The sequence below is a fragment of the Aspergillus terreus genome, genomic scaffold (genome assembly GCF_000149615.1).
Source record: "Aspergillus terreus NIH2624 scaffold_5 genomic scaffold, whole genome shotgun sequence".
Classification (NCBI taxonomy): domain Eukaryota; kingdom Fungi; phylum Ascomycota; class Eurotiomycetes; order Eurotiales; family Aspergillaceae; genus Aspergillus; species Aspergillus terreus.
The window spans coordinates 154,447-166,858 of record NT_165928.1 but is presented as its reverse complement, the minus strand read 5'-3'; the positions used below and the strand labels follow the sequence as shown (position 1 = coordinate 166,858).

At 51.0% G+C, this 12,412-nt stretch overlaps 4 protein-coding genes across 4 annotated transcripts; 2 read left to right on the top strand and 2 right to left on the bottom strand.

Moving 5' to 3' along the window:
• Nucleotides 1-1,308: 1,308 nt before the first annotated feature.
• On the top strand, nucleotides 1,309-3,269 carry ATEG_03626 (flavin-containing monooxygenase; the record flags this gene model as incomplete). The annotated part of the gene is made up of 2 exons (XM_001212804.1): nucleotides 1,309-1,969; nucleotides 2,023-3,269. The coding sequence occupies 2 exons, from the start codon at nucleotides 1,309-1,311 to the stop codon at nucleotides 3,267-3,269; spliced, it is 1,908 nt and encodes a 635-aa protein (XP_001212804.1).
• Nucleotides 3,270-5,005: 1,736 nt separating this feature from the next.
• ATEG_03625 (uncharacterized protein) lies at nucleotides 5,006-6,778 on the top strand (the record flags this gene model as incomplete). The annotated part of the gene is made up of 1 exon (XM_001212803.1): nucleotides 5,006-6,778. One exon carries the CDS (start codon nucleotides 5,006-5,008, stop codon nucleotides 6,776-6,778), a length of 1,773 nt encoding a protein of 590 aa, XP_001212803.1.
• Nucleotides 6,779-7,581: 803 nt separating this feature from the next.
• On the bottom strand, nucleotides 7,582-9,524 carry ATEG_03624 (alpha-amylase; the record flags this gene model as incomplete). Its single annotated transcript, XM_001212802.1, has 7 exons — nucleotides 7,582-7,741; nucleotides 7,915-8,164; nucleotides 8,221-8,443; nucleotides 8,502-8,522; nucleotides 8,573-8,596; nucleotides 8,647-9,242; nucleotides 9,299-9,524. The coding sequence occupies 7 exons, from the start codon at nucleotides 9,522-9,524 to the stop codon at nucleotides 7,582-7,584; spliced, it is 1,500 nt and encodes a 499-aa protein (XP_001212802.1).
• Nucleotides 9,525-10,668: 1,144 nt separating this feature from the next.
• On the bottom strand, nucleotides 10,669-12,245 carry ATEG_03623 (alpha-amylase; the record flags this gene model as incomplete). The annotated part of the gene is made up of 2 exons (XM_001212801.1): nucleotides 10,669-11,298; nucleotides 11,352-12,245. 2 exons carry the CDS (start codon nucleotides 12,243-12,245, stop codon nucleotides 10,669-10,671), a joined length of 1,524 nt encoding a protein of 507 aa, XP_001212801.1.
• Nucleotides 12,246-12,412: the final 167 nt, after the last annotated feature.

The following is a 12,412-nucleotide window of genomic DNA, read 5'->3' as shown; positions in this document are numbered from 1 at the left end:
CCAATAGCCCACCAACGAGCAACAGGATGCCCCCGAAAAAGATATACGCTCCGCTATGCTGTTATGAGTCCACATGTCCTTAGGAGAAGCAGTAGATCATCCCGGGCACCACTTACATGTGGGCAGCACCATCATGACCCGCCCCTCTCCAACCCATAAGGTCGCATGATAAAGGAGTCAAGCTCATCAGAAATCCTGTGATAGCGCTGGGCTGGTATCAGTAACGGGTCACCGGGCATGGCGAGAATGAGTGCCTTACAGAGGGGTGGGATTGCCGATAATACTCCGCAGATGCCCAGCAACGGGCGTCTTGGGGTTTAGATAGAGCTTCTCAAAAGCCTCAGGCGAAAGCATGATGCTTTTGGTAGACTGGATCTTGCTAAAGTCGGGGGATGTAGCTCCCCCGTCTTCCAAGTGTTGGATTTCGTTGGCAGCGGGCGCCATTTCCTCGTCTTTGCGAGCATAAATCCTCTGCGGGGAGGTGTCTTCAGACATGGTTAACTAGGAATGGAGGTATGTATCTCGGAGAAGTTGCTATGAACCTGTTGGGAGAGAACTGGTAGGTTACTTCTAAGATTATATATCCTCATTCCAGGTGATCCCTATCCCTCTACGTATAATCCATTGCATGAATGCGGTGTAGACCTTCCCTTTCAACGACAATCCTCGACTTCCGCTCGCCCAGTGCGCATCTAGCCCTTGAAGAGAACGATTCAACGACGCGCTGATCCCCCTGTTTTACAGACCAACGCAAGCTATAGGCTGGAGCCGATGCCTTGGCGGGCGAATTGGGTTTAGAATATAGCGTCGGGTGTACGGAAAGGATTCTGGCCTCCCACAGGACCGTCGTCGCATACTAGCGACGCCACAATGCTTGTGCATCTTCGGTCGACAGGATGCATTGAATAACCCCGCAAAATCAATAATCATAAGATAGTCTACTAAGCAAGGTACAGTAATGCAACGCAAAATCTTAGCGTCGGTCCGGTGTTAGGTTAGTCCTCTTCCGTGAACGGAATGCATGCATGTCGGAGCCGCTCGCTGTATCCCATGATGCTCGCTTCTCACAAACATCGTCAGGGCTTGAGGGAGAGAACGCATTTCAAACAGTGGGTTAATACTTCTAGGTATCTGCTTGTCGGAAACGACTACCACACGGCGTAATGTGTCGGCTCCGTCGAGTGACAGAGCAGACCAGATATATATAATGTACTCTGATCGGTCGATTTCCAAATGCCTTCCTATAGCTTGATAGATTGAACCACAACACACCAATATCCAAACGATTGACTTTTGTCCACTATCACAATGGCCGAAGTACAAATCCAGAACAATGTTCCGTCGCACCTCCGCACCGTGCCGGGTTCAGTCAACATCCCACCGGCACGTCTCCCAGCGCCATCGAAAGGAGTCAAAGTCGATCCCGACCAGGTTGCGACTGATTTGGTCGATGTTTTCAACCGGGCCCTCTCCGAAGGCAACTACCACAAAGTGGCAAGCTTGTTTGGCGACAATGGCTTCTGGCGTGACCATCTCGCCCTATCCTGGCAGCTCCGAACCGTGAACGGCCATGAGGCTATCGTGAAGTTCCTGGAGAGATGCTCGGACTCTAGAGACGGCATGCGACTGCGCAAGATCTCAGTTGACAGAAGCTCTCCTGTGCGCGCCCCCAAGGTGTGCGGGCTTGATGGCGCTGGCGAGGTGCAGGGCATCCAGTTCTTTTTCCACGCAGAAACAGTCCACGGATCCGGGGTCGGAATCGCACGTCTTGCAATGCAAGGGGAAACGTGGAAGATCTTTACTTTCTTCACGGCTCTGCAGGAACTGGATGGCCATGAGGAGCTTCTTGGCCATCGGAGACCCAAGGGAGCGGAACACGGTGGTCACCCTGACCGCAAGAACTGGGCAGAGAAACGACTCGATTCGGCTGCTTATGCTGACGACCGTGAGCCCACCGTGCTTATAATCGGTATGCTTTTACCTTCGACCCGTTCAGAATCCATCGCTGACCATATTGTTCAGGTGCCGGGCAAGGTGGTTTGACCGCAGCTGCGAGACTGAAGATGCTGGGTGTGGATTCTCTCATCATCGACAAGAATGCGTCGGTTGGAGACAACTGGCGTCTGCGCTATCGTCAACTCGTCCTGCATGATCCGGTGTGGTACGACCATATGCCCTACGTGAAGTTCCCAGCACATTGGCCCATCTTCACGCCGAAGGATAAGCTGGCCGATTTTTTCGAGTGCTATGTCAAAATGCTCGAACTCAATGTTTGGAATAGCACGACTATCTCTCATTGCGAATGGAATGAGCAAAATGCCACCTGGACCGTGACGCTCTCGCAGCAAAACGCCGATGGGACCTGCCACGTCAGAACCTTTCACCCGCGCTACATTATTCAAGCCACTGGACATTCCGGCAAGATGAAGATGCCCTACATCCCGGGTATGGAAACATTTCAAGGCAAACGGTTGTGCCACTCATCACAATTCCCTGGTGCAGAGAAGAATGGCCATGGCAAGAAAGCCATCGTGGTGGGTTCCTGTAACTCGGCCCACGACATCGCACAGGATTATCAAGAAAAGGGCTACGAGATCACGATGGTCCAGAGATCCACCACCTATGTCGTTTCCTCGGCTGCTATTACGAAGATTGGCCTGAAGGGCCTCTACGAAGAGGACGGTCCGCCAGTGGAAGACGCAGATCTCCTGCTGCACGGCACCCCTACGCCGGTCATGAAAGCGCTTCAAGCCCACATCACTTCAAAAGAAGCAGAACATGATCGTGAGCTTCTGGATGGGCTTGAAAGGGCTGGATTCAGGGTCGACTACGGTCCGGATGGAGCTGGCTTGTTCCTGAAGTACTTCCAACGGGGTGGCGGTTACTATATCAATGTCGGTGCCTCGGAGATGATTGCTGATGGCAGGATCAAGGTCAAACAAGGCCAGGAGATCGTAGAGGTGCTGCCTCGGGGCTTGAGGTTTGCCGATGGTTCTGAGCTGGAAGGTGACGAGATCATCTTCGCCACGGGATACGACAACATGCGCTCGCAGACTAGTACTCTTCTGGGCAAGAAGGTCGCCGACAAGGTGTCTGATGTCTGGGGGTATAACGATGAGGGAGAAATCAGAACCATGTGGCAGGATAGTGGCCACCAAGGATTTTTCTTCCATGGGGGAAATCTAGCGACGGCGAGATACTATTCTAAAGTGTTGGCCCTCCAGATTAAAGCCCTTGAGGAAGGCATCTATCGGTATGGCGAATTCTGATCGGAGGTATTTGGCTGTATCTAGTTGGACTTTCCTGTGTTTTAGACAGCTCTTTCTCGGAATCCTTCTCCTTTTGTGCATAGTGTGGTAGAGGTTTCTCGCCTCGCCCTTTCATCCTAACTCCTGGGTTGTCCATGTCCTTCAACGCTGGTCCAGGTATCCAAATTGTTCTGTTGGTCTTGTTTGTGCCATGCCATATCCGCTTCCAGACATCATCTACTTAGTTTCGCTGCCTCTCTCTTAACACTTGTATCATATGCTACTTTCAATTATCCTCAGAAAGGCGCCTTGACTTCCCTTTTCATTTGGAAAGCCCAGATACACCGGTTCCGAGTTGGGATGCATCTCTAAGGACAGTAATACATTCACGACCGAAGGTGCGAATGGCACTTCACTGTAATTGTATCTGTATGTTTGGCTGTGAATTCCATTATGAATAGAGAAACAGGAGAAACCTTCGTGGATCTGAGGGTGTCGTCTGTGAGAAATGCATCATCAAACACAGCGGATTTTCGGGATATGCGGGCGGCGTTCTATCTAGAGGCCCGGGGAGATAGGATCCAGACCCAACTTCGAAGGCTCTGAAGCCTCACTACGGATTCCTGCTAGTGCGGTCCCGCGACACAAGGATCCAGCGGCGGGACCGCGGTGCCCAGGATCGGACGGACGGGGTATCGAAGTATCGAAATCAAGGTAAGTAGGCCGCACAGACTAGAGGTTATACGACCGATCAATATTGAAGATATAAAGCGTTGTCTTGTTTGAACATGGCGCAAACCAAATACTATGGGATCGATTGGACTATCCGCGGACTCTATTCTCACGCCATGACCTCGATAGAGAGCGAGAGGGCATCCTTAGTCCATCAACATGAAACATGTCACTGCTCGTCCCATACAACGCTCTGTCAGATTCCGAATCAAACAGAGCATTCGATCCTTTTGGAAGAGATGAGCCTTTTTGATAGCGGCCAAAGAGCATTAGGACGACGAGTATACCTTCCAGTAAAAGCCTTGGTGCTTGTTAAACAGGAAACGCCACTTAAGAAAATACTGTATCGATATTCTACATTGGCTGTCTATTCTCAATCTCCTTTCCCCGTCAAACGCCTTTATCTCTAAATTTCAAAGTCACACGCCATATCTCTGCGTCTCTATATACGCGCTTTCAGTGTCCGGCCTGAGGATCGGCGAAGCGTCTCAAGGGCGGCCGACCGCAGGCGCGCCCATAACCCCTAGGAGATAAGTGTCGAACTAGCGTTATGGGTCCTTAAATAATTTTCACGAGATGATGGGGCATGGGACAGGAGACCCGGCATTGCCCTTAAGATGATAGTTATAATTCTCTTATTACTAAAATCCCTAATATGTCTAAAAGCCCCCAGGAAATGCCCAAAGTGTGGTCAGTTTGCTGACAAGTAACTATGTCGATCATGATTAACTGACTAGCAGTTGATTAACTCACTACATATTGAGACTAACTAATCTGGTTAAGGTAGTTATTAAAACATTTGCTAAATGTACAAGGATACAAATCCACTCGGCTCTACTTAATGATCGCCTCCCGCGTCTCTCTTTCCCTTCTCCCGTCCTCCCTAAAGAACGAAAACTGCGAATTAGAAATAAGCCCCTGAATTCCCAAAAGCAATCAGATATTTGCATGAAATCTCAGGTTAGCACACAGTGGTCCTTAATCACAATCATCAGCAGAGAATTCATGCTAATAAAGCAAAGGAAATGCCATCATATAGAACGATAGCCCAAGAAGAACAAGAGCGAGACGTTACGATCTCACCAAAGACCAGAATCTCAGATGCAAATTCAGAGACGTGGGTTACAAAGCTGCTGCTCTTTCTGCCTCTACTGCTTTGCAATGGAATCAGTCTTTTCCTAATTGCGGGACCGGCCGATGGATGGACATTGAAGGCTGAGCAGTATGACTGGATCTCAGCCAACCGGGATACAACACAAATTCTCGTCCAGATCTTGGCCAGCTTTCTAGGGTTTTCCCTGGTGGCAACCTTGAGAGCCATGACCAATTTCTGGGCTCGTACTTGGCTGGCCCGAAGGCCAATGCTTCTTGACACTATCGCTTTCTTCGGCTCCGTGACAACGTCTTATATCAATTGGTCTTTACCGGGCGACAGACTCCCCATTACCGTATTGGTTGCCTTGATCTCCCTTATTCCAGCTGCCATCTGGGCTGGCGCCATTACTCCTATCAACACTGTGTTGGTTGACCAAGCACAGCTCTTCATTCCAACCGCACGATGGACAAATGCAACATCAGATCTCTGGAACAATAACAACTGGTACACTTACCAGCTACAGGGAGGTCCCAGAGTTTACAGCGACTTGGGTACCTTTTCCTACGCCTATCATACCGATCGCTTTAGTTACTTCATCAATGATGGCTCGAGTGCAACTAACACAACTGGTTTGCCTCAGAGATTCGCCAAGGCTGACAACACGAATTTCACATACGCTGGGAGATCATACGGCATGGGTGCTGCTGTCGGTTTGAATGATACCTTCACCGCGAACAAGTACATCCAAAGCTATGACTATAACGATACTGGCTATCTAACGCGATACACTTGTGGCTATGATACCACTTTTGCGGTCCAGATCGATATGTCTACTTCCTCGCCGGTCCCGGTCTACTATGTTCATCTACCCGATAATGATGGCTTTTACGTGGCAAGTCAACATGGAATCACGCCGGCCATTGCAGCTGCAAATACGCGAGATAAGGCTTTCTACATGGGTGCTTCGCCAAAGTACAGCATTCTGAATGCAACATTTTGTAATGCTACTTTTACACCAACACTCTTTACTATTCATGTGTACCTTAATGAACGCCTCATCACTGTGAAGCCGGTGGAGAAACAAACCCAGGTTGACGAGTTCACGCCTGCTCCAGAGTACATCGTCTGGAGCGGTGCTGATACAGCCGCCGCGCTCTCCATTATCGGCGCCACATCCTACACTTCTCTCATTGGCGATATGTTCCTCCGCAACATCAATCGTACCCTCTATGCTGTTGGCGGCAACGCTGAAGTGAGTCCTTTGCATGCGATGCAGGATACGGCCGAGGTGCTCTGGGATGCAGCCTATGCAGGGGCGTCTAGTGCCCAGTTGGTGATCGCGCAGGAGTATGAGAATCGAAATGTCACTGCCCAGGTATATGCATATCGGATCGGGCGGCCCCTCTACATTTATATTATCACGGCAATCAATGCGGCAGGAATGCTTCTTCTCGTTGCGGTAGCAGCGAGAACACGTTTCTGGGCGTCACTGCCGAAGTTAGACTTCACCGATACGAAAAGCATAATCATTGCCAGCTCAATCGGCGGAACCGCGATTTCTGAAGCGGTGAAAGTTGGGTACGAAAAATTGGGCGCAAAATCTGGCAAAAGATTTTGGAGCGGATCACGATCGGATCGCGTGGCTGGGAACATTATGGTGGTAATGGCAGAGAAAGATGATAGCCCTTGTATAACAACTTAGAATGAGGAAACTTATCATGGAGCCACGAGGATGTATAGTAACCATACCATTTAGTGATTCCTGAAAAACTTCCATCTAAGATCGGTGCATACCAAAACTCCGTTGTCTCTCTCGCAATTGCACGGTGCCACCACGCCTTGCCCCGTTTTCCCCTAGAGCCCCAACCACAGCCGACACTGTTCTGACTCCCCAAGGGTGGTAAGCAACGTTGCCTCAACAAGCGCAGCTGATCGGGTTGCCACAACCCCTCCCCAGCTGAAGTCACCCTCTTTCTGATAACTTGCTGCCTCACGCCTCGCTGAAGTCTGGTGGTTCAGATGACAGTCCGGTGAGCCAATGACTTTCCGTAACATATAGGGACCCGTCACTGCCCATACAAACTCCGGCCGTGCAGAACGGCAGGGTCGCGCAGTTTAAGCGCCGCTAGCCTCATTCGGCCCTCAAGGACTGTTCATCCATTATAACCGGGCTAACAAGTCTTAGCCACACTCCCTATAGACAGGAATTGACAAAAGGACGCTGTTTGAGGGTGGAAAGATCATGTTGATATCCATTAGCCAAGTTCTGGGAGACAGGATTAACGTCGCCTGTCAGGGGCTGCAGAAGGGAAGAAAGAGTGAACAATGTATCAATCTTGCATTGGGACATTATGGTAGGCCCGCATCATACATGAGGAGCCTGTCGAGAGTAACAAGGAGGAAATTCTTTGAGCGACAGCATCAAGAACGGAAAAACGCCTTCGAGTTGGTCCCGCATAGATACAGGACATGGTTGAAGTATTAGACTGGCTCTATTAAAATCGATTAGGACGATTCGGAGTAAAACGGCTTGTACTTGGTGTTTGTAACGACATAGTCTATTTCGGTGTCAGAGGGGAGAAGAGAACGTGAGACGAAGGCGGTGCAGTCGATGTTCTTCCTGACTTGCTTCTGACGCTGGGGAAAGTCAAGCCGGACTTTAACCCTATAAGACTGGATCCATCGCTTCGTGGCTATATACTGGCTGGGCGAGCCGAAAACTCATCTCTCAACCCAGCCAGCTGACTATGGGTTGTAAATGTTGATATCGCTATGAAAAAGGGCGCGGTCAGCCACATGCAAAGGATCGGGAGAGAACGACGCGAGGGGTGAACATACAAATTCTCACTGAGATTAGCTGCGCCAGCAGCGGCCGAGTCAACCCACACACTGACGCTCATCCCGTCAACGGGGAAATCCCCATATCCCCGTTTGTCAATGAGAACGGATGGTCTGCTTGGTTGTAGGATGTCCGTCCACTCCTCGTTCATATGTCCAGGCCCAACATACATCCGCTTGGTCGCCGGGCCCAAATTGCTCATGACGCAGGCGAGACCGCGATGGCGGGCGTTTCCGTACCGGACGAATCCTGAATGGTCAGCCGATCACAGCCAGCTATGTGGTCATAAATGGCCAGAGGCATACCGATACAATGAGGAGCGTCGAAATAGTCCTGTTGTTCGCCGTACGCAAAGTGCTTGCGGGCTTGTGTTAGGATGGGCAGTTTGCCCTTGCAGGCGGGAGTCATTGGGCGTTTGACGTTTGCGCGGATGCCGTATAGGTCTCCATAGAAGACACAGGGATGGCCTTCTTTGCGGAGGAGGGTCAGGGCGTAGGCTAGCGGTTTGAACCACGGCTTGACTGGGGTCTGTGAGGGTGAGCTGGGGAAAATGAGGGTGGGGAATGTATCGAGCGAGAAGACATACATCCATCATTTGTCCAGGTTGCTATGAAAATCAGCATCACGCATAAGTAGGCTGGTAGATGCTGCACTTACCGTGTCATGATTTGCGACGATCGTCTTCGTCCAGGTCAGCAGTGCACTCTGATAGAACATTGAACATATCTTACCACTGTATGCCCGGGCCTGCGCTGCACCAGTGTATCCTTGAAGACTCCCCGGAGATCCGCTCCTTTCGTTCTGGACAGACTGGAGAATCGGTTCAGCAGCGGCACATCATACGCGGACACCGTATGCTGCATCTCCTCCAGATATCGCACCACATCTTGGATGTCCCCAGACCAGTATTCCCCCATGACGAAGAGATTCGGGTTCACCCTTGTGCGGATGCGCTCAGCAAAAATCTTCTGGAAATCCGTTGACATATGTTTCGCGGCATCCAGTCGCATCCCGTCCAAAGCTAGTTCCTTGGTGATCCAGGTGCCCCAATTGATCAAATCGTCCCGCACCTCTGGGTGCCATAGATCCAGATCAGCAAACATCAGATAGTCATAATTCCCATTCTCCGTAGACACGTCGTGCGCCCAATCCTTGTTCTGGCCCAGGATGCGAAAGACGGCCTTCTCTTTACTCTGTTCATCCCAGTCCACCCCGGAAAAGTGCTCCCAGTGATACTTCATCGGGCTGTAAAGATCACCACGGCCCGCGAAGTCAAAGCCGACCCAGCCCTCGATCTCTAATGGCTTGGAGATTGTCACGTTTCGTCCTAGATGATCAGCATATTCATCCTCCCACAGCAAACCAAGGAAACCATTGACCTACTTTCCGGATTAACCCTGACGGCCTTGAAGCGCTCGGTGTGATCCGCACCAGCCTTGTGGTTGAGAACCGCGTCCCAATAGACCCCCAGTCCGAGGGCATGAGCGTCGTTAACTAACTCGTGCAGCTCCTCCCGGGTCCCCCATTTCGTACCGATAGAGCCTTTCTGATCAAACTCCCCCAAGTCATATAGATCATAGATATCATACCCGTTCCCCGACGGGTCCATCCCCTTGCATCCGGGCGGAAGCCATATGTAGTCAATTCCGATGGCCTTCAATCCGGGCAATGCGCGCCGCAGCCGCCGCCAGTGCCTCCGGTCTGCCGGGACGTGCCATTCAAACCCCTGGAAGATTAGCCTGTTATCGGGTGCGTTCCAAGAGGGTAATGTGTCCAATTGCGTTGCTGCTTCTGCAATTCCGTCATCTTAGCGAGGCTGATAACGGCGTGGCCGGTATTGGCGACGGGGTGCCAACCTTCTATCTGTTTCTGTTTCTTCACATGGCCGCCCCTTCGAGGAAGGCAGGACGACAGGAATGAGAACATTCCTTCGATCTGAGTTCGGACTATGAGGGAATAGTACTGTCCACTGGACCGAGGTGGTTTTTGATGACAACGGAGATCATGAATTCGGCCGGATGGCAATCGTCCACTGAAATACAGCGGTAATGATTCTGGATTTTGGTTACCGCTAGCCAGCGCCTCGCAACCTTCTTATTGCTACGTTTTCTTATCTGTGTGAGACCCCTGACCCGATTGTTCATTGGACCACAGTAAGATTGTTCCTGGATTATAATCAGGTGAATCAGACCATCTTGCGCGATGGTTGGGAGTACCGGCAGTTGATCCGTTGAAGGACATCCGCCGGCTCTGGAAGAAAGCTCTGAGCCCTGCCCCACTGGTCCCTGATCTCCGAGACATGCCCACTCTTCGATCTTTTCTGTTCCAGGCGAGATTCCGAGAATTGGGTCGGTGTGAGACCTGTAGGATTATGGGTCTGCGTTTTCTTTTTTTGGGCGTGCGGTAATATTTCGGTGAAACTTCTCGTACTGTCTGTGGAGAGTAAAATTCGGCTACGGTAACACTACCACCAATAGCACAATGGGGTATGGAGGGTATCGTTATTATAGGTATTAATATACAGGGTACCTGTACACAGAGGAATGGCTTTGCAGCCAGTGGAATAGAACAATCACACGCCAAAGGGAGGACGGTGTATCCATAATGTGCAAATGGCCAAGCAGCCGAGAATGTATAGAAAATGAAGAAAAAAAGAACACAGAGGGACATAGCAGAAACCCAAAGCAGGTATCTCGGAAGGGGAAAGCGAACGAAAGCAAGACAGAAAGAAGGAAAGGAAAAGGTATCTTCGTTCACCATAACACCAGGCTCGCTCCTAACGACAGTATCATAGCAAGAGCAGCACTGCCCGTCATCTTGCTTCCCCGGGATGTCGAGTCGTGCCCTGTTTTCAACTGAGAAACCGTAACATTGTCCTTGGAATATCCACACAGTCCGCTTCCGCCCATCAGCTCAGTCGGGAAGAATACCCGCGGCTCTCCCTTCTCCATGGGCACCTTGAGCTGACCGTCGTCACCCACCGTGGAGTTCACACAGTTGAGGACCTCCATCACCGCTGTTCCCGGATTATATGACACGGGGAGATACAGATCGTATGGATTTCCCTGAGCGCCTTGTGATGATAGAACCATAATCACCTGTCGGCCCTCGATGCCTTTGTAGAATGCGAGCTCACTTCCGCCCCGGTAGATAGGTCTGGTTTGCGCATAGAGGTAGTCGCTGCCCAGGGAGGTGGCATGTTTGCGGATCGCGTTGAGTTTGGCGAGCAGTTGGTATAATTCGGCTTGGGTATCATACTTGGACAACCACAGGGCTTCACGGTTTTTCGGTGTCCCAGATCCGTCCAAGTGTTGCTCTTGACCTTGATAGATCATGGGGATGCCGTCAAAGAGAATGGTGAAAGTGAGGACATTTTTGGCGAGCTGAGGGATGAGTTAGACAGCGTCCGGGGTAGAGTTACAGGCAGGGTGCATACCGCGATGTCTTTGTTCATGCTGGGAATCCGCGGCTGGTCATGGTTCTCAGAAAAAGATACAAGGGCGGTAATGTCGTGACAAGGACCCTTCATTGCTTCCACTTGGATCATCAATGACGACGTGTTGCCCTCTGTGAAGGCATCCAGCATGGAGAAGTAGATCGGGTAATTGGGCATGCTGGTAATGTATTTGTTGTGGTAGTCGCAGATGATGTCAACTTCGCGCTGGAGGACCTCTCCGGTGGTGAATACATCGACTTCGTTCACAAATCTGGCGAGAAACTCGGTATCGACATGTTTGGCGGCGTCAATGCGAAGTCCGTCGATGGAATACGTTTGGATCATTTCCTTGGCCCAGCTTATGAGACGATCCTGCACGTCCGTATGCTCTGTGAACAGGTCGGGCAATGCGACCTCCAGATCACCCGTCTGACACAGCCTGGCGTCGGTGAAGTTGTTCCAATCCGTGATCTTGCAGTAGGGATGAAAATAATCTGCGTTGTTGAACGGCGTGAACACCGAGTAGTCAATTGCCGTCGCAGGGTCCTGCCCACGCGTCATATATGCCATGTTATTAATCACGGTATCCATCATCAGGTACATCCCGCGCGAGTGGAGCGCATTACTCAAATCGAGGAGGTCTTGTTTCGTGCCGAAGCGTGTGTTCAAAGACTCCAGGTCCAGCGGCCAGTACCCATGGTAGGCTTCACCGTAGGAGACGCGGCCATCGATATTCTCGATGATGGGGGAGATCATGACCGCATCGAAGCCCATCCCCTGGATGTAGTCGAGATGATTGATCGTGCCGCGCCACGTCCCTCCGCAGTACAAACCGGCGGTGGTGTTGCACGCGGCGGTGGTCGAGCCGTCGGTCCGCGCGAACCTGTCCGTCATCGTCTGGTAGATGGATCTGGATTTCCATGACGTGAGATTGGCTGCCAATGCTGAGCCACACAGGCTCAGATAGAGGCAGGAAAGAAAAAAGGACATGACAAAGGAACGTATATGATATAAGCCCAAAAGGAAAAACACTGCCTGGCCCCGTTCGTGATGGTGGAGCG